The 25,179-nt window shown below is 47.7% G+C and overlaps 1 protein-coding gene across 7 annotated transcripts in view; it reads right to left on the bottom strand.

The window, feature by feature from the left end:
- Positions 1-25,179, bottom strand: part of LOC103790477 (uncharacterized) — a 59,174-nt gene that overhangs the window by 21,462 nt on the left and 12,533 nt on the right. For 3 of the 7 annotated variants that reach the window (XM_035290789.3, XM_078364794.1, XM_078364795.1), the window contains exons 1-4: positions 7,791-8,356; positions 4,431-4,547; positions 2,053-2,120; positions 1,573-1,597 (exon numbers count right to left, since the gene is read on the bottom strand). In XM_035290789.3, the coding sequence (XP_035146680.1) occupies positions 1,573-1,597; positions 2,053-2,120; positions 4,431-4,547; positions 7,791-7,818 (238 nt within the window). In that variant the 5' untranslated portion in view covers positions 7,819-8,356. Of the gene's footprint in view, positions 1-1,572; positions 1,598-2,052; positions 2,121-4,430; positions 4,548-7,790; positions 8,454-8,682; positions 8,777-10,923; positions 10,991-25,179 lie in introns of those variants that run through there. The other 4 variants (XM_078364791.1, XM_078364792.1, XM_078364793.1 and 1 more) reach the window with 4 other exon arrangements.

Raw genomic sequence — 25,179 nt, 5'->3', positions numbered from 1 at the left:
TCCACCCAAGAGGGAAAAATAAAATTAAGTTAAAAAGCAACCCTTCTTTAAAGAGAATATTTAATTCTAACCAAAATACTCTATTTATTCACTAACCATTTGTTTTTAGGACAATGAAACAAATCTTTGAAAATCTGTTTTCCTCCCATTTAAAGATGACCCCTATTTAGCACGTGCTATCTGTCCTTCCACTCTGTTTTCCATACACCATGTGTGTGTGTCTGCGGAGTCCGTTACTGCTCACACTCACACTCGCTTCGACGCTGGGACAGCCTGTCATGGGGGCAGCACGTGGGGGTGCTGACCCTCTCTAACCCAGCTGTTAGAGATTCCAGAGGGAAGGTGGGCACCAAGCTAACACCCTGTCTCTTGGTGTCTGTGTTACTAAGCTGGAGCATTTCTAAGGCTGTGGTCATCATGATTTTTCTTTTGGTTTGGTTTGTTTTTCTGTGACAGGATCTCACTCTGTTTCCCAGATGGAGTGCAGTGGCACAATCATGGCTCAGTGAAGACTCAACCTGTCTGGCCAAAGCAATTCTCCAGCCTCAGCCTCCTGAGGAACTGGGACTTCAGGAGCACATCACCACACCTAATTTTTGTACTTTTTGTAAAGATGTGGTTTATACTTTGTTGCCCAGGCTGATCTTAAACTCCTGGGCTCAAGTGATCCTCCTGCCTCAACCTCCCAAAGTGCTGGGATTACAGGCATCAGCCTCCCCACTGGGTCCAATCATATTTTTAAATACAATAGGACATGTCCCTGATTATTCTCTGCTTTTGAACAGGAGCTGAGAAATGACCCCACCACTGCAGCCAAAAGCCTGTGACTCCCCATGTGTGTTTCACATTAATGACCACCCCAAAGTCCACCGTACTGCTACCTTGCCTTTCATCATCACTGACAACATCCTGTATTCATGGCTAGCGTTTGGGACCTCTCTAGGCTGTCATCCTTCCCCATGCACACAGATGCTGGCACTCCCTGGTGTGGTGATGAGTTACATCAGGGCCACGCAAGGCCTGCAGAGTAGCAGCCCATCACATCAACCTTTCACCCATTCCTGAGTTCACATTTGCCTTTTCCATTCAGGAAACTGAGAGTTCATTTCTCCACCCTCTCCAATCTGAGGACTGGGGATATTAAACTACCCTTTAGGTATAGCTGTGATGAAGCGTGAAAGTGTTGACTGATGTCGAGTGTGCAGCAGGGATGGAATTTGGTTTCTAGAACACTGATCCTTGGGTCGTGCTTTGCACAGAGGACCACAGTTTCTAGAGAAATGCACACACGCTCCCAAAGACATTCCCCATCACTCCACACAGACTCTCTCCTCCATGCCTCCCCACCCTGATGCACCCCCGTTCCTATTTAAATGACATCACTGCTTCTGAGAACTAGAGTGCATGGCCACAGCTGTTAACTAATTTCTCCATTTTTTTTACACCAAACCACCCAAACCTAATTTCCAGCAGGAAGCTCAAATTCGTGTGACTCTCCAGCAAGAGCAGGGAGGAATGTGTCCCCTTCCTTACGATTCTCCATGAGCAAAGGGGTGATCCTATGGTACGTACCATGCTTCTGCACAGCTGATATCATCTGCAGAGAGAAAGGAAAACACCGTCAGCCTCAGACCATGCTGTGTCCCTCCCATGTGCATGGGTTTCCTCACTTGGTGACATTAGAAAACCAGTTGGGAAATAGTTCTCAAGGCAATAACCCCCAAATAAAGCCTAGAGGACACTTGCGGAAAGGCACAAGAATTTTTTGTAAGATTTTCAAAGTGATTTTGTTGCAAAGTCACCACTATTTTCCAGAAGAATGTATTTCCCCTGAAAAAAATGCTCTCGGCCATGCAGTTTGCCAGTGAAGCTGTCCTCAATGGGGGCCATCTGGAACAAGTTCCAAGCTGGTAATGGACACTCACATACCTTTGTCCACCAGGATATTCTGTGACTCATCTATAATGTTCGTGGTAAGATTTGTATATTTTAATTCAAAATAAAATAAAAAAAAGAAAAAATTTCCCATCTCAGACAAAAAAGAAGACTTACAGGCTCACAGTCCTTAATGCGTTGTGCGAAAGATCTTGCAGAGGATTTCTCCCAGTTTATTGGATGTTCTAGGAAACACAGAGACACTGTCAGCCATGGGAGCTGCTGAAGGTGCTCTGGCAGCCCTGGGTGCTGAGGACACAGGACTGCTGTACGAAGGAGGTGGGGTAGGAGCAGGGGCTGAGCTGCCACTGGGCCACCCTCCTTGGTGGTGAAGGAAGGCAAAGGACACCATCAGGAGAGCCCTGGGGGACAGAGCCTCGGGTCTCTGGCTAAGCCACCCTCATCACTGTGAAGCAGGCAGTGTTCACATAGGCAGCACACAAGTGCACGGCATGACTCCAGGACAGGGTCTCTGCACAGAAAGAGGCCCCTGGTAAGTATCCTCTTTTGAAAAAAAGAATACAATGTTTAACGTTCCTGAATCTACGTGTGCTCCTGCTGCATTTATCATCTATATCATTGAATTTTAAATCATTATTGTGGTGAAAAATACACAATATGAATTATTTTATTAAATGCACACTTCAGTGGCATTAGTTCCATTCACAACACTGTGTAGAAAACTAAAAGCAGGCCGGATGTGCTGGTGCATGCCTGTAATCCCAGCACATTGGGAGGCTGAGGTGGGTGAATCACCTGAGGTCAGGAGTTTGAGACAAGCCTGACCAACTTGGTAAAACCCCAGCTCTACTACAAATGCAAAAATTAGCCAGGCATGGTTGTGGTCACCTATAATCCCAGCTTCTCGGGAGGATGAGACAGGAGGATCGCTTGAACCTGAGAGGTGGAAGTTGCAGTGAGCTGAGATCCTGCCACTGCACTCCAGCCTTGGAGACAGAGCAAGACTCCATCTTTTTAAAAAAGAAAAAACTAAAAACAATCTTAATTCAGTGTTCTTACCTTCCACCTAGGAAACCAGAGAAAAAAGTATAGTGTAATGTAACCCACACATAAAAATAGGACAAACAATTTGCAGAAATCATTATAATAGAAATAATAAAATAAACAGAACTAAAAAAAAAAAAAACAAGAGCTGCTTCATAGAAAAAATAAATAGAATTGATAATCCTCAAGCCAGGCTCACCACAAAGAAAAGCTAGAAGACACAATTTATAAAAAATATAAATAAAAAGAGGAATGATTCCTGCTGATCCCATTAATATCAATCAGGTAATAAAGAATACTTAGAACAAATCTACGCTCACAGATTTGACAGCCTAGATGAAAATGACGCATTCCTCCAAAGGCAGAAACTATAACTACCCAAAGGAGAGTCAGATAACCTGAGCAATATCTACTATAGAAATGGAATCAACAACAGCTTTGTAAAAAATACCCATGTGACTTTACTGAATTCTTCCTAATTCTTACAAAGGAAGACATTGTCTTGTTATATAAACAACCAATTAAAATTGTAAACATTTACCCAGTTAAATTTTAAAATTATGCCCATTACAAAATCCGCACAAGAATGAGGGCACATGTATTCATAATCGCCTGAACTGGAAGCAGCTGAGATGCTCTTCAGGAGGTGCGTGCATCAACCCACATTGTTACATGGACCCAAGGGAATATGACCCATTGGTAAAAATGAGTAAGCCATTAAGCTACTAAAAGACATGAAAAATCTTGCATGTATATTGTGAAGTGAAATCAGTTAGTCCTAAGTGGCTGCATGCTTTATGATTCCAATTCTATAAAATTTGGGGGGAAAATGTATAGAGGCAGTAAAATAAATGATCTATAGCAGTCAGGGGTCCTGAGAAAAGAGGAAAGGGATTAAGAGGTGCAGCACAGGTCATGTTTTGGGTGCAAAACTCTTCTGTCTGGGTGATGAATGACATGAGTTTGTCAAAATGCACAGGCTGCACAACACAGGGTGAGCCTTAATGTGAACTCCAGACTTTCACTAATAAGAAGATATCACTATCGGTTCAGCCACTGTAACAAATGCACCACATTCGTGTAAGCTGTGATCACAAAAAGGGTACTGAGTGGGGAGGGCGTCTGGGAACTTTCTGTAGTACTTCAAATTTAAGTTCATTTACAAGTTTCACATGATGTCCATTTGTTTGAAAATGGGCCCACACTATCTCAGGAAGAGTTCCATTTTAGCTACTGTCTAACAATCAGCTAAATATCTAAACCTTGCATTGAGATGTTCTTTACTATTAAAAGCGAACCAAGCTGGAAGTGGAAATACATCTTTACTTCTGCATTTGTAGCACTAGTGATTGACTTGATACATTTCAATTTGAACACCTGAAATAAAGAGGAATAAAGTGCAGCAATTTTAGAGATTTCTGCAGCATAAGACATTGAAGAATCTGGAATCCTTATGCTTGCAAGAGTGAGAAACTGAGTTTCCACAGTACCTCCAGGTGGCAAAGGGTCGGTGCTAAGATGATAAAGTGGTCGGTGGCAGGATACTTCCTTTGACGGTGCGTGCTCTATTTCTGAAGGAATCTCTTCTTCCTCTTCAAGGCAACGTCCTGGGAAATGTATTAAAATAAAGACAGCTGTTGGCATCTTGCTGCAGAAGACTATAGAGAAATGAGTAATCATTTATTCACAGTTTAACCCATTTCCTGTGTCCCCAAGAACACCGTGCTGCCAGCAAGCTGCACTTTTATTTTCTAAATGGGAAATAGGTTAAATCAGGGGTCCCTGGCCTCTGGGCCACACATAGTTGTGGCCTGTTAGGAAGCGGGCTGCACAGCAGGAGGTGAGCAGCTGGCTGGAGCAAAGCTGCATCTGTGTTTACAGCCACTCCCCATCACTCCTGTCACCGCCCAAGCTCCGCCTCCTGTCACAGTAGCCATAACATTAGAGTCTCCGAGGAGCGCAAACCCTACTGTGAGCTGCACAGAGATCTGGGCTGCATGCGCTGTGTGAGAATCTAACGGCTGATGATGTGTCACTCTCTCTCAGCACGCCCAGCTGGGACTGTCTAGTTGCAGGACAACAAGCTCAGGGCTCCCACTGACTCTACATTATGGTGAGTTGGATAATTATTTCATTAACTAAAATGTAATAATAATAGAAATAAAGTGCCCAATAAATGTGCTGGAATCTTCCGGAAAGCACCCTTCCACCCCCCACCCCACTGAAAAATTATCTTCCATGAAACTGATTCCTCCTGCTGTCAGAAAGGCTGGGGACCACTGGGCTCCATGTTTGATCCATGGCCCACTGTCCACCATCTGCAGGGATAAGCCTCCTGAATCTGAGTTGGGCATTAGGAAGCACTTGCACTGTGGGCTGCATTAAAAACTGTGCAGACCGACTGTGCAGGCAAACCCCTGTGCTGAGATGAGACAACGTAGAAAGGTGGCAGATGGAGTGACCAAGAGCACGGGGCCTGGTGCACAAAGGTCTGGTCCTTATTTGGAAATACTTGAACCTGAGGAGTTCTATAGACCTTTCTGTGCCTCAGTTTCCTCTTCTGAGTATCATGATGTTCATAATGGGCTATGTTATGTCCTAAGGCCAAAAGTAATTAAACAGAGGTAATGCCTGAAGCAATGCAGTGCCTGCTGAGTGCCGTTCATGTTCAATCATTACATGTCTGAAAGTAAGCCAGGCCCTTGGCAGTGGTTAATATGACAAGGTGCTGGGGGACAGGGCTCCAGAATAGTAGAGAATAAAATTTTCTTCCTCCTTCACATGGGCCTGATGCTTCAGCGCTCATGGACAGTATCTGTTATTTCCTGTGATGCCCACATAGGCCCAGCTAAATGGGCAGGCCAGGGCCCACCACCCACAGTTGACAGCTCAGGAAAGTGAAATGAAAGATTTGAAGTGACCTGCCTAGAGTCACAGCACTCAGGGTTGAAAGATCTGGGACAAGAATGTAGATGATTCTCCAGGAAAGAGGTCTCTGAATACCTGAGACCTCTAAATCCCGGCCTGGACCCTGAACCAGGAGCTCTTTTCACTCCCTTTCTCAATCCTCCTCCCCAGGGTCTTTTCAGGAAGGTGGATGCCAGGAGGTGGCTAAGTCCAGAGAAGACCTCAAGTCATTCAAACAAAACTTCTGTTTCTAGATTTTAATTCTTGACCTAAAATATGGCACCTTCCTGCAAACAAAGCCTCTCTGATGAATAAATTCAAATGTCAGGCCATCCTCCCCAGCAGCTTCACACTGCCAGCTGCCTGGCGGTGAACACCCTCATGATCAGTGACCACCCTGAGGGACCAGTGGTCTGCTTGGCCCCGAGATGTTCTAAAACTCAGAATATTCTAAGGCAACTGCCACGTGATGGCTCTGCCAAGAATCAGCTTCCCTTCAACTGACCAACCCTGCATGAACAGTTAACTGAAAATATGGCCATCAGGGCTGGCACTTCAGTGATTTAATGAATGAAATCTGTGACCCCCACTGTCTCACTGACTACCCATCTGAGCAACTCTCTGAGCAGGCTGAACTAAGGCCTGCCTGAGAGTGAGCAGTGTTTAAATGAAGTCTACTGAATACCTTAGAAGTCACACCTGATGAGAAGGGCACTCACATTTAATGAGACACAGCATGTGTTCAGTCATGAGTGAATGCTGGATTACAGAGGAATGTAATCAGAAGAGCTAGTAACTTGAGCAGGGGAATACCTGGCTCTAACTAACAAACAGCATGGGAGGTTTCCTGCTCACCTGAAACATTAAGACATATCAAAAGGCCAAGAGTATAAAATCATGTTACATCTGAGACCAACATTAGTAATTGGGGCCTTTAAAAATAAGCAGTTTAGCATTACAGCAGCAGAATTAGAACCCAGGTAGGAGGGGAGAAGTAAATTAATGAAGCTGATGAAAATTTAAAGGCGAGAGTTATCATCCAAGCCAAGTGTAAAGATGCACCTTTTCCAGGAGAAAAGAAACAGAAGGCAATGGTGTGGGACCTGTAAATTACATGTAAAGAGACACAGTAAAAGTCGAACCTCTGAGGTATAAATCTGAGAATTTTAAAAGAAAAATTATCACCTCTTGTATTTCACTGAGAACAAATTATCTATCTTAAAAAAAAAAAAGCTTATTTTTTAAACCAAAATTGTAGTTTGGTATTAATGTATTTTTAATATTGTAGCTAATTTTAATAACACCTTACAAATAAATCTATCTAACCCAGTCCATTTTGACTGCAAAGTAAGATTTTCATCTACCTTTTGTAACTTCTAATATTAATTTTCTCTATTTTGTAACTTTTTATATCCACTTGATTGTGTTTATCTTTTTAAAATGCCTTTAATTTAAAACAATCCCCAAAACCTCTTAACTAGGATACTTTTTCCCTTCAGAAAATCTCAGTTTATTTTCTAAAACTCTCTGGAGTCAAACTTTTCCACAATTTGATTTAGGAGTTTCACAACTCAGTTTAGAAGACGTTGGCCTGTAATCTCTCTGCCTTTCATGGAATGGCTCCTACTGTATTTGGTATCGAGATCTCCTGACATGATTAAGGCAAGGTTGTGGTGTTTCTTCTGGATCTATTCTATGAAAGAGTGAACAAAATTGGCCTGGGAAACAGTATATTTTTCTAAACAGAGAAAAATATTTAAGGTAAAAAGTTTTATAGCAGAATCAAAAATACAAATTGAGGCATCAAACTCTAAAGCAAATTTGTACATCTGTAGACAAACTGGATGTACAAACCTGGAAAAAGAATAATGCAGGAAGACATTTTCAGTACAAGTGGCCTAGAATCTGAAGAAAGTGCAGTGGGAAGATGGAAATGAACATACCTCCAAGGCAGGAACAGAGACCTCCCATCTTGACTAGTAGTCTAGCTGAGAGTTGAAACACATTATCAGTTGGGATGAAGACAGGCTATACATCATCACGTGACCTCAGCGACAGGTCATAAGAGTATGCAAATGAACACAGGAACACATGCCACACTATGGGGTCCAACTGCGATGGCTTAGGCAGTTAGGAGGGGTGAGGGGCAGGCCTCCCACTGTCAAGCCTGGAGTTGGTAAATTTCAGCTCCCTGCAGCTGCTCTCTGGGAGGTTTCCTGAGAAGTCAATGCAATTGAGACAAATGTAACTTTCTTCAAGACTGTGTTCTCCTGGGTAGAGGGGGGAAGGGCACCCCCTCCGCACTCCCCCCATGAGGCTGAACATGGCCACATTCTCCTATAGAAGTAGTTTACTGCTTCTTTAAATAAACATAGAAATTGATCATCCCAGTCTTAAAGAAAGTTACATTGTCTCAATGGCGGCTTCTCATCAGGAAACCTCCCAGGGAGCAGCAGCAGGGAGCTGAAACTTACCAGCCACTGCTGCCTGTTGACCTAAAAGAAAGAATGTCCTTGGGGTGGAGGGCCCAGGAACCTGGGCCTCGGGTGCTGCGGAGCCAGCCCCTCCTCTTCCTGCTGTGTCCTGGCTGAGCTCAGGACTGAATCAGTGATCTACACATCGCTCAGCAGATCTGAAAAAGTGAAGTCACCGTGGCAGGCAGGAGGAGGAGCTGCCAAGACAGGCTGGCTGGGACTTGGCCAACTACTGTGTCCAGAGCAGGCCTGCTGAGGGGTAGGTGTTGTGGGCAGCCAGCCCACGAGAGCCACTCTAAACCACTGGACCCCCTGCTGCCTGCCTCCCACTCCCACCAGGATTTACAAAACTGGAACCGACCACAGGGGACTCCCTTGGGTGCAGACAGGCCCCATCTCTTGTGCTAACAGCTATTCAGGCTGCATACTCAGCCCTATGCCCAGGGAAGGGATTCATAGGGAGGGTGGGAGGGGCTCTGGGGCAGCCCCTCCCTTTGTGAGCTCACCCTGTACTGGAACTGGCTCTCCTCCCACCTCTGCTGCAACTAATGTGATGCAGCTGCCCTGGCCAGAGGCTGTGAGGCTTCCTCTGGTTAAATGGAATTCTGGGAAAGACCAAACTTGACCAACAGCATCTACACAGCTCAGGGAAGTGAAATGAGAGATTTGAAGTGACCTGCCTAGAGTCACAGCACTCAGGAGTGAGAGATCTGGGACAAGAATGTAGATGGTGCTCTGGGGCAGAGGTGTCTGAACACCTGAGACCTCTAAATCCTGGCCTGGACCCTGAACCAGGAACTCTTTTCACTCCCTTTCTCTATCCTGCTCCCCAGGGTCTCTTCAGGAAGGTGGATGCCAGGAGGTGGCTAAGCCCAGAGAAGAGCTCAAATCATTCAAACGAAACTTCTGTCTCTAGATTTTAATTCTTGACCTAAACTATGGCTTTTTTCTGCAAACAAAGCTTCCCTGATGAATAAATTCAAATGTCAGGCCATCCTCCCCAGCAGCTTCACACTGCCAGCTGCCTGGTGGTGAACACCCCCATGACCAGTGACCACCCTGAGAAACCAGGGGTCTGCTTGGCCCCAAGATGTTCTAAAACTCAGAATATTCTAAGGCAACTGCCACATGATGGCTCTGCCAAGAATCAGCTTCCCTTCAACTGACCAACCCTGCATGAGCAGTTAACTGAAAACATGGCCATCAGGGCTGGCACTTCAGTGATTTAATGAATGAAATCTGTGACCCCCACTGTCTCACTGACTACCCATCTGAGCAACCCTCTGAGCAGGCTGAACTAAGGCCTGCCTGAGAGTGAGCAGTGTTTAAATGAAGTCTATTGAATACCTTAGAAGTCACACCTGATGAGAAGGGCACTCACATTTAATGAGACACAGCATGTGTTCAGTCATGAGTGAATGCTGGATTACAGAGGAGTGTAAGCAGAAGAGGTAGTAACTTGAACAGGGGAATATGTGGCTCTAACTAATAGCATGGGTGGTTTCCGGCTCACCTGAAACATTAAGACATATCAAAAGGCCAAGAGTACAAAATCATGTTACATCTGAGACCAACATTAGTAATTGGGGCCTTTAAAAATAAGCAGTTTAGCATTACAGCAGCAGAATTAGAACCCAGGTAGGAGGGGAGAAGTAAATTAATGAAGCTGATGAAAATTTAAAGGCGAGAGTTATCATCCAAGCCAAGTGTAAAGATGCACCTTTTCCAGGAGAAAAGAAACAGAAGGCAATGGTGTGGGACCTGTAAATTACGTGTAAAGAGACACAGTAAAAGTCCAATCTCTGAGGTATAAGTAAGAGGTTTAAAAGTAAAATCAGATTTTGGAATGAAAAATTATTACCTCTTGTATTTCACTGAGAACAAATTATCTATCTTAACAAAAGCTTATTTTTTAAACTAAAATTGTAGTTTGGTATTAGTGTATTTTTAATATTGTAGCTAATTTTAATAACACCTTACAAATAAATCTATCTAACCCAGTCCATTTTGACTGCAAAGTAAGATTTTCATCTAGCTTTTGTAACCTCTAATATTACTTTTCTCTATTTTGTAACTTTTTATATCCACTTGATCGTGTTTATCTTTTTAAAATGCCTTTAATTTAAAACAATCCCCCAAAACCTCTTAACTAGGATACTTTTTCCCTTCAGAAAATCTCAGTTTATTTTCTAAAACTCTCTGGAGTCAAGCTTTTCCACAATTTGATTTAGGAGTTTAGAAGACGTTGGCCTGTAATCTCTCTGCCTTTCATGGAATGGCTCCTACTCTATTTCGTATCGAGATCTCCTGACATGATTAAGGCAAGGTTGTGGTGTTTCTTCTGAATCTATTCTATGAATGTGTGAACTAAATTGGCCTGGGAACCAGTACATTTTTCTGAACAGAGAAAAATATTTGAAGCAAAAAATTTTACAGCAGAATCAAAAATACAAGTTGAGACATAAAACTCTAAAGCAAATTTGTACATCTGTAGACAAACTGGATGTACAAGCCTGGGAAAAGAATAATTCAGGAAGACATTTTCAGTACAAGTGGCCTAAAATCTGAAGAAAGTGCAGTGGGAAGATGGAAATGAACATACCTCCAAGGCAGGAACAGAGTCCTCCCATCTTGACTAGTAGTCTAGATGAGAGTTGAAACACATTATCAGTTGGGATGAAGACAGGCTATACATCATCACATGACCTCAGCGACAGGTCATAAGAGTATGCAAATGAACACAGGAACACGTGCCACACTATGGGGTCCAACTGCCACTATCTAGACCGGTGCACTTTCACAAGGACAAGGGTCACTCAGAGTCCATGTTTCATTTCAAAACTGGAATCCCAGACCCTCAGTATTATTCTGTGTATTAAATAAATGTTAAATGAGGAAAAAAGACCTGCCTTACAAACATATTTGATAGTGAAAATTTCAGGGTGAAGAGGGTCAAAACTAACACATTCAGAATAAAATGAGATTCCTACCCTGACATGAAGTACTGTCCCACCCATTCTTACTATTCCTGTGTCAGCCACAATTTCTATATTCAACAATTTCTATTTTCAGCAATTTTAAATTTGCTCCAGATTAAAGTTTAATTTGCCTTAGTATAAATTTAATTTTTAAAAGTTGATCTCTAAGAGTACAACTCACAGTAATTGTATAAAGTCTTCTCTCATCAGCTGTCTATATTATCTACTATTTTTCTCTGTATGCAACTAAGTTACAAACTTACTAATTTCTGAATCTCTTTAAGATCTCTCTGTGAATGTACACATGAAAGCCTGGCTGTTCACTGAGAGATGAAGAAAAAAGAAGCATTATATGTTCACCAATGTGTTGTATGAAAATATATGAAGAATGATTTTCTGAGTGGGGTGTTCTGATAACCTCAGACTCCAGGATTAAATGTGTTCTGGCTCATCAGTCAACACCCAGTCACACCCGTTCTTATTATCTCGTCATGAGAGTTAGCACCTGGAAGGCAACTGACAAGCCCTGCAAAACACGGAACAGCTGAAAATTAGAGAATAAAAATGAGAGCGTTATCCTGTTTATAACAAATACCCACTAAGATAGGAAATGGTTCAGTGCAAATTTCCATCACTGCAGATCCATCACAAGCTTTAAGAACTATTAAATCAAATGTGACATTGATGAGGTATGAAAGCTGCATTAATACAGACGTTTCCATTTTTCCAGGGACTACCTAGTTGAGGTCACTGACGGGATTTGGGAAGAAACAGGTAATATTACCTGTCTAAATAGAGAATTATAATTGCTAACAACTGAACAGAAAAATGTGTGCTTGCACATAATATACACCATACATGAATATATATACACACATATATATGCATATGTATTCATGCATGAGACAGAGAAAGAGTCAGTGGTGAGACCTAAGAAAAAACTGGAAAAGATTCACATCTCCAATGAAAACTGGGGAAGAAATTTTTTTAAAAAAAATAGAGAATACGTTAAAAAAAATAAAACCCGCTGGGCAAGGTGGTTCACGCATGTAAACCTAGCACTTTGGGAGGCCAAGGCGGGCAGATCACAAGGTCAGGAGTTCAAGACCAGCCTGGTGGATATGGTGAATCCCTGTCTCTACTAAAATACCAAAAATTAGCCGGGTATAATGGTTCGTGCCTGTAGTCCCAGCTGCTTGGGAGGCTGAGGCTGGGGAATCACTTGAACCCAGTAGACAGAGGTTGCAGTGACCTGAGCTCATGCCACTGCACTCAAGCCTGGTGACAGAATGAGACTTCATCAATAAATAAATCTTCATAAAAAATTAAGGAAAAATGTACAAAAACTTAACAGCAGTTACATCAGAGGCAGGAGCTGGCAGGCTGCAGAAGAGGGCAAGGCAGAAACCCAGATTTCAGTGTGCCGCCTTCTGTACCTTGTGAATGTGCTATAAGTGTGTTATTTCTGGTGCGTTTATTGTGAATTTTTTTTTAAATGAATACTCCAAAATACTGGTATAAAACAACCTTTTTGTTTTGCTCATGCTTCACAGGGATAGGAATTCATGCAAAACAGAAAAAATAGCTTTTTGCTACTTCTTGATGTCTGGGGACTGCAGAGAATGGTCACTGGCTGGGGCTGAATGCACAGCAAGGGTTTGGTGTCATCTGTAGGTGACATCACTCACAGGTCTGCTGAGGTCACTGGGCTTGGCTGGAGGACCTACAGGAGACTCTCTGGTGTCCTGGGCTTCCAAGTAGCTGAGCAGTCTCAGGACATTCAGAGCCTTGACTTGGTAGCCAAGGGCTCCACAGGTGAGTGACCGCAGTGAACCAGGCAGAGGCTCATGGCCTTGTCAAACGGCATCCCCTTCACATCACCTGTCTGTGACAAGTGAGCACTAGTATCCAGCCCCATGAGAGGAGGCACAGACCCCCACCTGTCAAGAGGAGAGCAAAGAAATTGCAAACTCGTTTAAAAAGCCAGATGCAAATTCCTGTTTGAAAATCTCCAGCACAGAGATACCTCTCAAACATGAGATTAAAGACCTGCCGCTCTATGACACAGGCCAAGGGTAAGACAGGGGTGGTTTTCCTTCTGCCTCAGCCACTGTGAGTTGACTGACAAGTGAACAAAACATGCAGGGAAATTAACCAGAGGGTTACAGAGTAACAAGGAAAGAAAGCTAATGTAGACCTGAAATGCTGCTCTACAAAGGAACCATTTAATTCACTCCATTAACTTAAAGGAAACACAAGATTTATACATTCAGAAAACAAGCAGAGACTTTTTTCCTCCACTTTGCTTTAGGTTTAGCTTCATGTGCAGTTTGTAACATGGGTAAATCCTGTCGCTGAAGCCTGGTAAGACCTAATTAAACTAAAGAGCTTCTGGGAAGAGACTTGATTTCTTATGAAAGCCTATGGCCCCCAAGGTGGCCATCCTGCAGGCTGGAAGTGTGCCTCCTGCCCAGGCCAGACCCCGGTACATGGGCAGAGGAGCTGGGTGGGACAGGAGCTTTACTCTGGACAGGCTGGCTGAATAGAAACCTTCAACAGGTTACAGGAGGAGCCATGGATATTCATGAGGTGGTCCTGATGCATGCACACCTAATACACATACATGTAACTTGTGACCCAGGTTCACTATGGGGTGGAGACTTAATATTTAAATGTATCACACTTAGGCCCTATACTTCAAAAGGTCTTTTCAGGACACAAAGGCACACAAGGGCACAGCCTCTGTAAACCAGCCAGAACCAGCGCATGGCAGGTGGTCTCTTCCCGGGGCAGAGTTGCTGAAATCAGTCTCTTGTCCAGTTGGAGCTGTAGCTACGGCTGCTGGAACAGGGGTCGGGGGCCATTTAGTCAGTGCCGGACACTGAGCTACAACTGTGAATAGTGCTTATTTAGCCGCTAGAGAAAAAGAAACCCCGTGGCAGTCAGAACAGTTTATTCCTTAAGTTGAGGGGGGTGTGTCTCAACCCTTGCCGGGCCTGGCTTTAGGTGCTGTTTACACTTTGGTACCTTCACTGCCACAGAATCTGTTCTGTCAGTCTTATGCCCTCGACTGGAACATGCAAGCTGGGCAGCTGTTGTGTCTAAACATAAAAGGAAGGGGCATAACGAGGCATCAGGTTGCCCATCGCGCCATGGTCTGATGCCGGGCACTGAGCAGGTGTGGAGGAGAGGCCTGAGGCAGGCTGGAGTGACGGGATGGTCCTTGGAGCCTCACTCTGGGAGCAGCTGCCCCAGCTCACGGCTCCACAGCCCAGTTGCACTCATCTATAAGCCAACGCCTTGATGCGGAAAACCCGACAGCCTTTCCCATTTTTAGTGCCCTCAATTTCAGCATCTCTCTGCCAAACCATCAAGAAAACCCTGGGCTCTGCAGATGCAGGCACAGCCTGTTGCATACACTGGGCACTCAATAAATGCCAACGGCAGCTACCTCCCTGGTGTCTGATGAGGACAAAAGTCACCATAATGGCAGTGCAGCCTCCATCCCAGACTTAAATTCCTTCTTCACAAAATGCAGAGCAGGGGACCCAGTGTGGGGAGCAGGGCCTCTGCAGACACCTCTCCTCCTGGGCCCCCAGAGGGGTGGCCTGGAGGAGCAGCGGGAGGAGCAGAGATGGCAGCCAGCCCTGGCCTTGGAGGTGCCACCATCCCTGCACACACAGGCACAGCCCTTGCTTCCTCGAGCTCTTCCTCCAACACCCGACCTGAGCCACCCACTGGAGAACACGAACATCCCTGTCCCCATTCTGTGCTGGGAAATGAAGGCCCAGCACTCGCCTCTCACACTCATGGTGGAACTGTGACTAGGACCCAAGTCTCCTCACACCTCTAAAATGACATGAGCTGACGTTACAGGGAAGGAGGTCTTCTGAGAGTGTTCTCAGAGTTCCCAAGGATGGTGGTGACTCTGTGCCCACAAGAGAAATCAGATGATCCCACCTGCTTCAAAAGGGACCTGGGGCTCAGACACTGATGGAGACGCCTCTGGACAAAGCTGCTGCTCAGCACCCCTGGGTGCAGATGGGACAGTGAAGTCAGCCACATGGCAGGACGGCTGCCCAGGAGACACAGCCACTTCTCAGAAGCCCTGGATGGAGACATGACAGTGAAGTCAGCCACATACCAGGATGGCCGCCCTGGGGACAATGGGCAGAGGCCTCAAAGAGATGCCGCTCCAATGAGATGCAGCTGGCCAGCTAGCCCAGGAAAATGTGTCCCCAGCACTGTCACCAGGGAAAGGCAAGCCAGAGCCACAGTGAGATGGCCCTGTGCACCCACTGGGTGGCCAGGGTTAGACACACACCAGAGAATAACACGGGGAGGTGAGGACGTGATAAACACTGACCCCTGTGTGCTGCTGCTGAGAATAAAACATGATTCAACCACTGTGGAAAACAGCGTGGCAGCTCCTCAAAAAAACAAACAATTACCCAGCAATTTCACACCTGGGGCCTAGGTACATACCCAAGAGAACTGAAAGCAAAGACTCAGATATTTGTAACGGGAATGTCCCTGACAGCACTTTTCGTAATCGCCAAAGTGTGGAAGGCACCCACATGTCTGTCCCTGTAGTGGGGAGATCCCGTAAGCCCCGAGGCAGGAGCAAAAGGCCTCAGCCTATTTTCATATAAATAATGAAGAACAAAGTAACTAGAAATATAACCATAGTAGTTATGAGTTATTCATATGTGATCTTAGTTATTCATGGGTGATCTTAATCCTTTTACTAATGCCTCTCAGGTTGGAAGTGTGAACGTGGGGTGACATTGTGAAATGAATGGCACTAAGGCAAGACTAAGTCCTCCATCACCTGGGGTGACATTGTGAAATGAATGGCACTAAGGCAAGATGTTTTAAGTCCTTGCATAAGGGCTGCTGGAGGGCGCGTGGGCTGTGCGGCAGCACCAGCACTGGGAAAGAGCCTGCTGTTTAGCCAGCGGAGATGACCAAAATGGCCAAGACATCTCCTTCCTGGGGAAGTTTGGAGAAAACTCCGCTTCTCCAAGCTCCTGTGGTAAGGCCTGACGGCTGTCAGGTAGACCTGCAGACATCAGGGGCTTAACTGTCTCCATATGATGCTGTGCTTCAGGGGTCACGTTCCATGTCTACTCTTTTATTCCTTTTTCTTAGAAAAGATAATCAGTAATCTAAATCTTAATGTTTTAGTTCTTTCTTGTTAAGTATGGAAAAGGTGCGGATGCATTAAGCTCCTTACCTCACTTCAGGTGCCAGAAATTCCTGATCCCCCACCTGAATGACATGTGATGTACTTGACCCTATCACTGCCATGCCCTATCTACTCTGCCCCTAGTCTCCTACCACCAAGACCATGCCCTACCTGCCCTGTCCCCAGATTTGCAACTCAATAAAAGTGAGAGTGTCCCAGCATTTGGGGCCACTGCTTGTCTCTGAGATTTGGGTAGCAGTGGACCCCGAGGCCCAAACCCTCTTTTCTCTATCTCTGTGTTTTGTATCTTTTATTTCTACAATTCCTTGTCTCCACACAAGCTGGGAGTAGCTCACAGAACCCTGTAGGGCTGGACCCTACATATCCCCAGATGAATGGGTGATGGAACACTATTCACCCCTTACAGGAAGGGGGCCTGATGCCTGCCATAGCCCAGAGGAACCCAGAAGGTCTTACACTGAGGACAGAAGCCAAAGGTCCAGATGAAATGTCCAGAAGATACAGAACCCATGGCCAGGGAGCAACCGTTTAATGGGCATGCGGTTTCCTTGCGGGGTCGTGGAAAGGTCTTGGAACTACAGAGGCGATGCCTGTGCAATGTTGTGACTATGCTGACTGCCACCAAGTCACCCACTTAAAAATGGCTAATTTTATGTTATGTGAATTTCATCTTAATAATAAAAGTAAACCATAATTATTTGCCACCCTGATTCCCCCTTCCTGTCCCCAGCTGCTGGGCCCACCACCACCCCCTGCTGTGCAGCCAGGACAAAGGTGGAGGAGCCAGTGGGCGGGAGCGTGTGCAGGCACAGTCCCAAGCACCCCCAGCCCCGTGTCTTCTGTACTCCAAGCCTTTCTCGAGGTAAGAGGGGCTGTGTGACCAGATCCTGAGGAGCACAGGCAAAGTGACAGTGGCCCCTCCCAGGCCTCGAAGCTCCTCAAACCTCAGGCTCCTCTAGGCCCTGTGCCGTCCTGTGCACATGGCCAGATACAGGGACTGGAGATGCAGCCACCAATCCCAGAGCCTGGGGGACATGCCAGGCTGTGCCATAAGCAGGACAAGAGTTGACAGCGTTAGCTCCTGAGACTGAGGATGACCTGTCACCACGTACAGTCTCACCTGCACTCACAGGCACTGGTGGTCAGTGGCTGGAGGAGCAAAGAAGATTCGAGCCCTTTCTGGGTCACAACCTTTCACAGGTCGGTGGGGTGTCCTATGTGTGACCTGCCAGAGGAGTGTCCTGCAGAGACAACCCATGGGCTGTCCACTGGTGCTGGGTCCCACAGCCACGCTGGCCCCTCGCCATGGCAAAGCAACGTGCTCATGTCACCAAGCGCCTGTGAGCCCTGTTTCTCCATGTGAGGAGAGCTGGGCCCAGAGCCCTGCCTTGGCTCAGTGTCAGCTGGAAGGGAGTCCAGGCTTTCCCAGGGTGCAACAGATGCCCCACAGACATGGTGGACGAGCAGGAGGGGTGCAGACCAGGAGGACACCCCTGGCCCACCCAGGACCAGTCCAGCTGCCAGGTCTGTGCCAGCCTCACTGGCAATAACAATGTGAGGAAGAAACCCACTGAGCCCTCCTTCACCCACCCCAGCTCATGCTGCACCCCCAGCACACCACCCTCGGGTCCTGGCACACCTCCTCCAACATCCCCCAGATCATTGCTTAAATTCTAGGCAATCCCATTTTTTCTCTTTCAGAAACACAAGTGTGAGAATTTTCTAGAGTCACAGAGACACAGGAGGGAACTGGAAGTGACCTGGATGGCCCTGTCCTGCCTCCCCTGCCTCCTGCCTGGGGCCATACTGCTCCTCAAGTGCTTCCCTGGAACACTGGGCTTCTGCAGGACACAGACATTGGCAGCCCAGGGCACAGGGTCACCTCCTTCAGGCCCAAGGCTGGCTGCCTTTCTGATTGGGAAGCCAGGTGTGCTCTAGAAGGCCTGGAACCTTCTCACCACTCCCAGCCCCATGGTTGCAGTTCCTGCATCATGGTCCCCAAGGGACCCCTGACTTCAACCTCTCCAAGTCACGCTGACCTGCAGCCTCCCAGGGGCTGAAGACCCCCCCACCCCATGGAGCAGGGAAGACAGCCCTGGCAGGCCCAGGCACAGACAGGCAGGGAGAGATGGCCCCACTGCTGTGGCCCCTGAGGCCATGGCCCGGGTGCACTCCCTGTTTGGCAGCCGCTGCCTAGTCCCCCACACCTTGCCACACATGTGCATGGAAGAAATCATGACACACGGTCTTGACTGTGGCCTCTGTTTGCCATGCAGCAGCTCCTGTGGTCCCTTCAACAGTCTCCCCATGGCACCCTGACCTCACTACATTTGCACACCAAACCCTGGCACCCAGACCCCATGCGCACTCCCTGTCCTCAGTGCAGCAGTACCCCTGCCCACAGACACCCAGCTCGTCAACCTTCACCCCGTCCCCAGCACAGCAGCACCCCTGCCCCGACACCCAGCCCCCCAACCCTGAACCTCCTCTTAGCACAACAATATCCATGCCTTTTGACACCCAGGCCATCTGCCCCGCACCACCCATCCTCAGCACAGCAGCACCCCTGCCCCAACACCCAGCCCCAAAACCTGCACTCCTAAGTGCTGGTCCTGAGCCCTCCGTGGCCCTGAAGGCTGCATTTTCAGGTGCTCTGTCAGGCAGGGGCACAGGACTCCCAGGCTGCTGGGTGGGTCTGGGCCCATGGCAGCCTCACCAAGGGCTCCACCCCAGAAACCACAGGCTTTTAGATAGGATGGCAAAAATGCAGGAGAGCAAAGCAACCTTGCCTAAAAAGAAACGCTGCACTCCCCTGCCAGCCAAAGCAACAGAGGTAGAGGAGGAATGCAGGAAGGTAGAGAGCAGAAGGGAAACCAGGACTGTGCCAACTCCTGTAGTAGCAGGCCCAGGCCCCCGGTGACTTCCTGGGCTCCCTGGCCCTCCACTCTCACTAGCCACAAAAGGGCAGTTCTGTTTGCTTCAGGAGGCAGCTTTGACGCACGGGGTGGCCACACTGGGACCTCCGACTGTGGCGGGGTTCTGGGTACCAACCCCGCTGCCGGCTGGTGCCTGTTCCTGCCGAAAGCGTGCCATGCCCATCCCTTGTGGCCAGTGCTCTCTGAGCTGAGGCCAGGTGGCCTGAGACACTCAGCCCCCTGCCCATCACAAGGAGAAAGGTGCTTCTCAAGGCGCACTGTATGCGGGGTGGTTCTTATAAAGACCCAGGTTCCTGAGTGCCCCTCCATACAAATCCTCACTAGAACCAAAGTCCCCGAGAGGTTCTGGTGCAGGTGTCTGCTTGGAGTGATCAGACCTGAGTCTGAATTTTGCCACTCAGAGTCATGTGACATTGCACAAGTCACTTTACCTCTGAGCCTTTTTTTGTCAGCGGTTTTATCATCGGTAGAATGGGGGCTGAAATAGTGTCCCTGTCTGGGGCTGTGAGGCGTGACTAAGATGGTGTTTCCCAGGCCCTGCCCAATACATGGTAAGGTGCTCACAACTTCTCCCTGCAGCACCTGGGAACTTGGAGGTCCCTCCTGGCTTCTGAGCAGGGAAGGATGACTTGGAGCCCCCGGGGTCTGCCCCACAGTGCCAAACACAGCACAGGGAAGGGAGGGTGGAGGTCATGCCCAACAGAGATGGATATGTGAGCAGAGCCTGCAGGGTCTGCCCAGCAGCAGGAGCTGGGGCAAGAGGTGGGTGGGAGGCTGCACCCTTGGATCAGGTGAACATGGGTGGGTCCGGCCTCACTAAGAAGGCCACGAATTGGAGTGAGGCTGAGTGCAGGGATGGGAAGCCTTGGCCCTGGGGGTGTGTGTGACTTACAGGAAGAGGGAGACACATCCAAGAGCACAGCCCCATCCTGGCGATGCTGGAGGCCAGGCAATGCTCCTGGAACTGCTGACTGAGGCTTCCAGAGTGGGCGTGGGCAGGGGTCAAGGTTCCAGGTCCCTCCTGTAGGCAGAGTGGCATGATGGTTGGAGGCACTGACTCTGAGGCCAACTCTGTGCACTGTTAATGAAGTGCTCAGTGCCTCCGTTTCGCCATCTGCCTGCTGCTGCCCTCTGCTCCCAGGTGGTCTGTCGAGGTTAGGGGCAGGTCTACTATTTGCCTCCCTGCCCCTACTGTTGGCCTCTCCAAGGGCAGCTGCAGGGAGGAAGCTGGTGCCCACCAGCTGGCTCTGAGGGCAGTGGGGGGAGGGGCACCTATCAGCCCACCATGTCAAATATGCTGTCCCCTTGAACTTGATCAGAGGATGCCCAGCTTGGGCTCCCAGGGCATGGCTGTTGGCACCAGAAGCCCACAGGCAGGTGGAACCTGTACAAAGGTGGGGGCCTCAGCAGGACCTAGGAGACCTCCCCCTCACCCTCCCTGGGACCTGACTATGAGCAGCATGCCCAAGGCCTGAGGCCCTGGCTCCTGAGCACAAGAAATAGGCCTGTGTGTCCATCAGAGATGCTGGGAGGCTCAGAGAAAGCTCATACCCTCCTCCCACTAAACCATCCACCTGTTCCTACTAAACCACCCACACCCTCCCACTGAACCACCCACCCCCTCCCACTGAACCACCCACCTCCTCCCACTAAAGCATCCATCTCCTCCCACTAAAGCATCCACCTCCTCCACTAAACTATCCTCCTCCTCCCACTAAATCATCCACCCCTCCCACTAAACCATCCACTTCCTCACACTAAACCATCCACCCCCCACCCACTAAACCACCCACCTCCTCCCACTAAAGCATCCACCTCTTCCCACTAAACCATCCACCCCTCCCACTAAACCATCCACTTCCTCACACTAAACCATCCACCCCCACCCAATAAACCACCCACCTGCTCCCACTAAACCACCCACCTTCTCTCACTAAACCATCCACCCCCTCCCACTAAACCACCCACCACCCCACTAAACCATCCACACCCCCACTAAACCATCCACCTCCTCCCACTAAACTACCCACCTCCTCCACTAAACTATCCACCTCCTCCCACTAAACCATCGATCTTCTCCCACTAAACCATCGACCTTCTCCCACTAAACCATTCACCTCCTCCCGATAAACCATACACCCCATCCCTAAACCATCCACCCCACCACTGACACATCCACCTCCTCCCACTAACCTCTCCACCCCCTCCCACTGACCTGTCCACCTCCTCCCACTAAACTATCCACTTCTTCCCACTGACCTGTCCTAACCTTTCCATTCCCCCTCCTGGGTTCTCTTCTGAATTTCTTCCCCTCTCCCTGCCATCTCCCCATTTCTCCCTCCCTCTCTGTCTTCCTCCTCCTTTCCCCTCCACCCCTTTCACCCAGCACTAGAGCTAGGCTAGCCACATCACTCAGTAGCTTCTGTGGTCTTCTCTGGGCCTCGGGCTCCTCCTCTGTGGATGGGAATGATACAGGTACTGCCTTGAGGGTAAAGCACAATGATGCATCAATGGGCTCGGCACACGGTGGTGTTTCCTGCCCCTCTCCCAGGGTTCCCGCTCCTCCAGGAGGCTGTCTAGCTGTGAGCTGGGCCAGTGGCATGGTGGGGAGTCTTCAGGGAGGCTCTGAGTGTATCCTGGCTCTTTCATCCTGTGACCTTGGCAGGTTACCCAGAATCTCTGGGCCCCAGTGGGAAGGCAGAGCTCCTTCTCCCCCAAACTCCCATGCGACCAGTCAGTCCACACAGAGCCCTCAGCACAGGGCTCCAGGCTGTCAGCACGGGCTGCCCTAACATCAGCCTCTAGCCTGTCAGCTGGAGGAACTGAGGCCCAAGTGGCCAGTAGATGGTGCTAGAGTGGCACAGAAAGCCAGGGGGCCCAGGACAACAGACAGACTGGGCTTACCCTCTTCATAGGTGACAGCAGGCACCTCTGTGCTGTGTGGGGCTGGTGGCCAAACTTGAGACTGGCCTGCCAGAGCCCACACCTGTCTCCTGTGTCCCAGCTCAGCCACAGGCTTCTCACTCTCCCCAGGCAATGCTCATTGTGCAAGACACGTTCACGTAGCCACAGCCGATGTCTGAGGTCACGCTGGGCATCTGCACCGGAAACAGCAGCTACTGCGCTGATCCCAGCTGTGAACCCTGGGAGTCTGTGAAAAACCAATGAGTAGCGCCTCATTCCCAATGAGAAAGTTTCAGGGAGGGAGATTTGTAATTTTATTTTTCCCAAGTGTATAGAATAACATAAAGCAAAAGGAGCAATAGTCTACCCTGTGTTTGGACTAATTTATAAAAATAGGTTCATGTCGGCCGGATGTAGTGGCTCACGCCTGTAATCCCAGCACTTTGGGAGGCTGAGGTGGGCAGTTCACAAGGTCAAGAGCTTGAGATCATCTTGGCCAACAGAGTGAAACCCCATCTCTACTAAAAATACAAAAATTAGCTGGGCATGGTGGTGCACACCTGTAGTCCCAGCTACACGGGAGGCTGAGGCAGGAGAATTGCTTGAACCCTGGAGCTGGAAGTTGCAGTGAGCTGAGATTGCGCCACTGCACTCCAGCCTGGGCAACAGAGTGAGATGCCGCCTCAAAAAAGAAAAAAAAAAAGAGAGAGAGAGAGAAAGAAAGAAACACATGAAATAAGTGCACACAAGCCCTTCGTAAGGCATAAATTATTACATAAGTTCAAGACAGTTAAGATATTATTTAACATTTGAAAGGCAAAACTCTACATGCAATTGTGCTCGTGTAATGCTCGATGTATTCATTTTGCCTTCTGTTTGTGGAACAGGTTAAAATAGGAGAAGGGAATATGAGGCTGAAATGGAGGCAGAAATAAAAGATGATGAGATGGCCAGGCACGGTGGCTCAAGCCTGTAATCCCAGAACTTTTGGGAGGCAGGAGTTTGAGACCAGCCTGACCGACATGGTGAAACCTTGTCTCTACTATAAATACTAAAATTAGCCTGGTGTAGTGGCACACACCTGTAATCCCAGCTACTCAGGAGGCTGAGGCAAGAGAATCACTTGAACCTGGGAGGAGGAGTTTGCAGTGAGCGGAGATGATACCACTGCACTCCAGCCTGGGCAACAGAGTAAGACTCCATCTCAAAAAAAAAGAAAATGACGACTTTGGGTATGTTTGTTTGTGTTTGGTTTTTTGGTTTTTTTTTTTTTTTTTTTTGAGTCAGAGTCTCATCCAGGCTGGAATGCAGTGGCATTATCTCGGATGACTGCAACCTCCACCTCCTGGGTTCAAGTGATTCTCCTGCCTCAACCTCCCAAGTAGCTGGGACTACAGGTGCATACCACTACGCCCAGCTAATTTTTTGTATTTTTAGCAGAGAAGGGGTTTCACCATGCTAGCCAGGATGGTCTCGATTCCTGACCTCGTTACCCACCCGCCTTGGCCTCTCAAAGTGCTGGGATTACAGGTGTGAGCCACTGTGCCTGGCCAACTCATCATCTTTTATTTCAAACGCTCCCAGCTGCCGAGTTTGGGTACTTCAAGAGAAAAAGAATCAAAATTATTTCAAAGTAGTTAGAAATGGCTCATCTTAAACATTTGTTTCTGCATTACAAAATTATATAAGTATAATGTGGATTTTCTGGGCATAAAATTAAAGAGGAATTATTTTGAGGCCAATCCACAAGAAGTTTATGTTCTTGCTACTCAAAGTGTGATCTGGGACAAAGTTTTGGCCCCACTTGGAAGCGTGTTAGAAATGCAGAATCTGGACCCCCGAGTCAGGCCGTGCACCTTAACATGATCCCCAGGTGATGCAGATGCACACCGTGGTCCCCATAGCACTGTTTTAGGCCTAAAGCTGAAGATTGTGAATGAAGAGAAAAGGGCCTAATGTTGGGCAAGGTCTCCGTGGAGTTACATACTTTCAATGAGAATAATGAATTTCAGGGATTGTTCTCAGTATCTTTTTATGAATAAACATACAAGAGTTAATTACCCCTTGGCCAGGTGTGGTGGCTTACACCTGTAATCCCAGCACTTTTGGGGGCTGAGGTGGGCAGATCACTTGAGGTCAGGAGTTCAAGACCAGCCTGAGCAAGACAGAGAAACCCCATCGCTACTAAAAATACAAAATTAGCCGGGTGTGGTTCACATGCCTATAATCTCAGCTACTCGGGAGCCTGAGGCAGGTGAATGACTTGAACCTGGGAGCAAAGTTTGTGGTGAGCCAAGATCTCGCCATTGCACTCCAGCCTGGACAAAAAGAGCAAGAGTCCATCTCAAAAAAAAATCATCCCAAGTGCCACAGAAGTGACTAGAGTGGCCTAAAGGGGGGCTGTGATGGACACATATGTTATAAATGAAGCTCATTAAACAGTGACAAATGTTTAGGTATTAAAAGAGACCAGAACATTCAAAGAGGCCTCCTGTTTACCAGTGACATTTTACCCAGAGAAGATCTCAGTGCAATCTTGAAATTTTAGATTAAAAATTTCCCTTCAATATATTATGTAAATTATGATAATACAAATGTGGATTTCTCTCTTGTCAATGGAATTCAGTATTTCCTAACACTAAGGAGGAAAAGAGATATCTGACACCTTGGAGACACCAGCAGAGGGGAAGTCTGTGGTTCCCTTAGGTGTCCTGAGTCCCCGCTGGGGGCCAGATCCCATTTCCTGGCAGTCTATTCTCACCATTTGTGATCTTGCACTCTGCAGAGGACAATGCTGGGAGCCAATGGTGGGGAACATGAGGCAGAAAGGC

The sequence above is a fragment of the Callithrix jacchus genome, chromosome 2 (genome assembly GCF_049354715.1).
Source record: "Callithrix jacchus isolate 240 chromosome 2, calJac240_pri, whole genome shotgun sequence".
NCBI lineage: Eukaryota > Metazoa > Chordata > Mammalia > Primates > Cebidae > Callithrix > Callithrix jacchus.
Note: the sequence above shows the minus strand (reverse complement) of the source record. Positions and strands in the feature narration are given on the sequence as shown.